The sequence below is a fragment of the Corylus avellana genome, chromosome ca3 (genome assembly GCF_901000735.1).
Source record: "Corylus avellana chromosome ca3, CavTom2PMs-1.0".
Lineage (NCBI taxonomy): Eukaryota > Viridiplantae > Streptophyta > Magnoliopsida > Fagales > Betulaceae > Corylus > Corylus avellana.
The window spans coordinates 8,810,582-8,814,838 of NC_081543.1; the positions used below are offsets into that span (position 1 = coordinate 8,810,582).

At 35.3% G+C, this 4,257-nt stretch overlaps 1 protein-coding gene across 1 annotated transcript; it reads right to left on the reverse strand.

Annotated features, from left to right (window-relative positions):
* Window positions 1–3,282: 3,282 nt before the first annotated feature.
* On the reverse strand, window positions 3,283–3,977 carry LOC132173509 (uncharacterized). The gene is made up of 2 exons (XM_059585025.1): window positions 3,729–3,977; window positions 3,283–3,502 (listed from the first exon to the last, which is right to left on the reverse strand). The coding sequence occupies exons 1-2, from the start codon at window positions 3,894–3,896 to the stop codon at window positions 3,317–3,319; spliced, it is 354 nt and encodes a 117-aa protein (XP_059441008.1). The 5' UTR covers window positions 3,897–3,977; the 3' UTR covers window positions 3,283–3,316.
* Window positions 3,978–4,257: the final 280 nt, after the last annotated feature.

Here is a 4,257-nt window from a genome sequence, read left to right on the forward strand (position 1 = left end):
CCTCACCTCAAGCCGATTTTTTTTTTTTTTTTAATCTTTGTCTTTCTGTCAATTAAAAAGTTATAACTTATAAGTTAATTTTAGGTTTGCGATTTCAAAACTTATTATTTTAAAATGTGTGAATTAAAAATACATTTTTTTAAAAAATAGGTAAAATTATAGTTTAACCTTTAAAATCATAATTTAACTTTTAAAATTGTGAGTTTTTAAAAATGCACTCATTTACTTACAATTTAAAAATGGATTCTTCTTCGGCACCTCAAATTCTAGCGTGGTGATAGTTACCCTAAAGATTATAGATGTAGAGAGGAAAAATCTTTTTCTTAATTTTCTCGGTGCTCTTCTACATCGTGTGTTCGATCTTTTTAAAACCAACTTAAATCTCTATATTATAGTCCTAAGAAGGGAGAGATTCTAGTAAACAGAAATTTTGTACCTCGAAAATAATGGAGTCTTATTATAATCTAAATGTGTACTGTTATACATATTCTCACTCTCATATATTCTTAGATGGCTCTCACTCTCATCATTAGATTTAAGATAAATTATTATTAGATTTTGATTCAATAGTAATAGTGGGAGCTATCTAAATGTATGTGAGAGTGAGTAAAAGAATGAGAGTGTGTATAGCATTATTCAATCTAAATTAGTGGGGAGTTGTCAAATAAAGTAATGATAAATACTCAACTCTCATCCCACTCTATTTTTTGGCTTTTAGATTATTATTATTATTATTATTATTATTAATTTTTCATTTTTTTTAATGAAGGCTGATATAAGGGCTTATGAGTATTGTGGCATCCAGTTATATGAGAGTAGAATGAGAGTTGATAATGTAACATTACTCTATAAATAACAACCTCAGCAACTATTTGATAATTTTTAAAAGATTATATCAATTTGAATTATAATTCCCCTAACCATGTAGGCGTTCAATGGATCAATCTAATTTTAAACATCTTCCACTCATCCACATTGGGTGCTATATTCATAAATTGTCTCATCATCTCTCATCCAATCATCTCCTCGTACAAAAAATGAAGTGTCATCATATATCTAACATAGCACAACACTCATTATAGATCGTCCATGACCAGATGAGCTTACAACCCAAAGCAATGCTTGAATTTGTACCATCAAATAGGCTCATATTATAATATATCAAAAACAAAAAATGACATAATACATCTTTTTTGTTCAGAGCCCAAGAAAACCCTTGCCGCTGCGCATACTGGTGATGGATACTACCATCGGGAGTACGAATACCCCTATCAAACATCTAATCAAGCTTCCTAAAAAGCCATGGAGATTTAAATGAAAAGTAACTGTGGAAAAAATGTTTTCAAAAAGAAACCAAAAAGAAGAGAAAAAAAGATCAACTCCAAAGAGTCTCATCCGGTTCGGGTTAACCAATAAGCAACACAACAACAAAAAGTTAAAGAAAGTTACATAAAATAACAGCATAAACTCAAAAAACAACGGCTGCTCTGGAGGAGGTCGTCGGTGGTGAACGGTCCCACGCGCCGGCGAGTAAGATCCACACGCAGGAGCGTGTGGTCCACTCGCCAGCACGTCGATGTCGGAATGGGGCACAAAACACAGCGCCAGGCAGCTGGATTGCCGAGGATGCTGGTGGAGGAGCGCGTTTCGGCCAGGGGCTGATGGGGAGGAGGAGATCGGGCTTTCAAAAGGTCGATCTTCAAGACTCCATAGATCTGGCCGGCGAAACATTGAAGGAGACGATCCACGACGGGGGAGAAGCGGCCGGAAAGGAGTGGAAGAAGCAGCTGTTGTTTAGTGAGGGTCGGGATAGATCTAGAGCAAGCTCTAAAGAGATAAGAGTTCTCTCCTAAAGAGAGAAACCCAGCAAAAAGAAAAGCATGAAACTGGAAAAATAATAAAAAAATAATAAAAAAATAAAATAAAATAAAATAAAAAAAGGAGGGAAAACCCTCTAACACTGGCAACTGGTTTTTTCGTTCAAGGAGAGAGAACGAAGCTTTTTTTTTCTTTTGAAAAAAGTTCAGCAGTGTTCTCCTTAACAAGTAGAAGCAACTTCATACAATAACATAATATTTACATTTCCACAAGCCAATTTGCTTAAAAAGAAGCAAAAGCTTTAACAACTGGCATATCAATGAGAGATGATGCAGATGGACCTTATCTCATTGGATGATCAAATTTCCACGTTAACCCAAATTTGCAATGCCCATTTTGCAAGTAAAAGGCACAAGGGAAAATATGAAACAAATGAAAATGATGCTCTAAAAAAAAACCCATATTAATTTGCAAAGTCTCTGCATCCCAGCATTATGAAAACATGGTTGGGAGCAAGTGATATACACTAGCTGTTCAAGATACCAATATCAACATTGGAAGGGGAAAATAGCGCAGAAGCAACTTGCTGTAGAAAATGGAAGGCAACATCATTTATAATGCTCACAACACATGAACAGGGAAAATGGTGTATAAACAAATTGCTGCAGAAAATGGAAGGCAACATCATTTATAATGCTCACAATATATGAACAAGGAAGCGAAGGCCTGTTGTGTTGCTACAGCAAGGAAAGTTTTAGCCAAAACTTTGGGGGCTTGGAATATGGCCTCCAAGCTTTTTTAGTTTTAAAAAAGGTAATGAATTCTCAATTCATGTCAATAATTAATAAAGAAACTTATATTATCAGAGCGACAAAATGGCAGGGAGCTAAATCTTAGTCAAAATATTATGGGGCACATCTTAGTCCTTACAAGAGAGCAATATAATAGTTCTTGGCATTTTGTTCATCAAGGTTGTAGCTAAGAGTAAAATATACTCAAAACTACACAATTTCTGCAGCCATTGAGATGCATCAAGAATTCATTAAAAATATCCTTGCATATAAAAAGCCACATCATTACAAAAATGTGCCAACCTTCAGTTTTTTCATGAAAACTTCTTTCGCCTGAAATTATCTGAATTTTCTACAACATCACAGGAAATCAAGAAAGAAATTGAGCAATTGGCAATGAGAAATGTGTAGAGACTCTCAACATGTTGATTACAAATATTCGGAAAAGCAAATAGCCCACAAGTTTCCATCCCTCAGTTCTAAATTAGTTACCTCAAAAGCAAATGCTCAGACTGATATTGATCAACGTCATGATTGAATCAGGAAAAGGCTAACAGATATAATAGTATAAGCGCGACAAAAGAAAAACATACCCCATGACCATCATCGCAGATGCTAACAAAATCGTATTCATACAAAACAACATCTATCTTTGAATCGTATAGTGCTTGAGCCTCATCCACAGCACTATCTAACATTTCATAAACCTAAAGGATCACACTCAATGAGCATGGCAACTTGATCTTTTTTTCCCATGAAATCAGCAAAATAATAGTATTAGCACGACAAAACAAAAGTGAAAAAGGAGATGCCATATGGTGCAAACCATGAGGCCCTGTGCTTCCAATATACATCCCTGGCCTTTTCCTAACGGGGTCTAAGCCTTGCAGTACCTAAAGTCATCAGACAGCCAGCATAAGCCCAAACCATCACTTTGTCAATGCGACAAGTTAAAAGCGCCAACAAAGACAATTATCTTAACGAGCTGATAATACAAAAAACATTTCCAACAACAAGAAGTGCCTTTCTCAAATAATCAATTTCAGATATAATAACAGATAATTCAGAACAATAATTTCTATACCAGTAACACGTGCAAAATGTTTCCACTAAAATTACCTGAATTTGATCAAACTTGTAAGCTTTTGAGCTTGCACTCCCTTGTAGAGCTTCAGCCGTGCTCGTCGACATGAAAGCCAGACAATTCTTTTCATTAATGTTGCCAAAACTATACCAATTCAAACAGGTATTTAGCTCCATCCAAGATAAGTTGTTAGCAACCAGCATATCTGGAATTATACATGCATATATGACAACACATGGAAAAGTAAAGTGAAACCAGTAAAGGAGCTGAGAATAAACAGACTTTTGCTATACAAACAACGGTTGATTGCAAGCACAAACTGATAAACCCTAAATAAATCATGAATAAATCCAAATATAGCTACTGAGTACAGATACAAACGGTAAGGCAACCAACAGGAAAAGCATAAGAAACCCCAAAAATCACAATCAGAATCCAAAGCTTCAACTATAGAATCTCAAGAAACATGGCATAGATTCTAACAAAACGAGATTGAATAGAGTTTGAGAGAGAGCAACTGATCAATTTTGTTCCGGTGAAAGATCCATTCGGTGGAACAGTGAC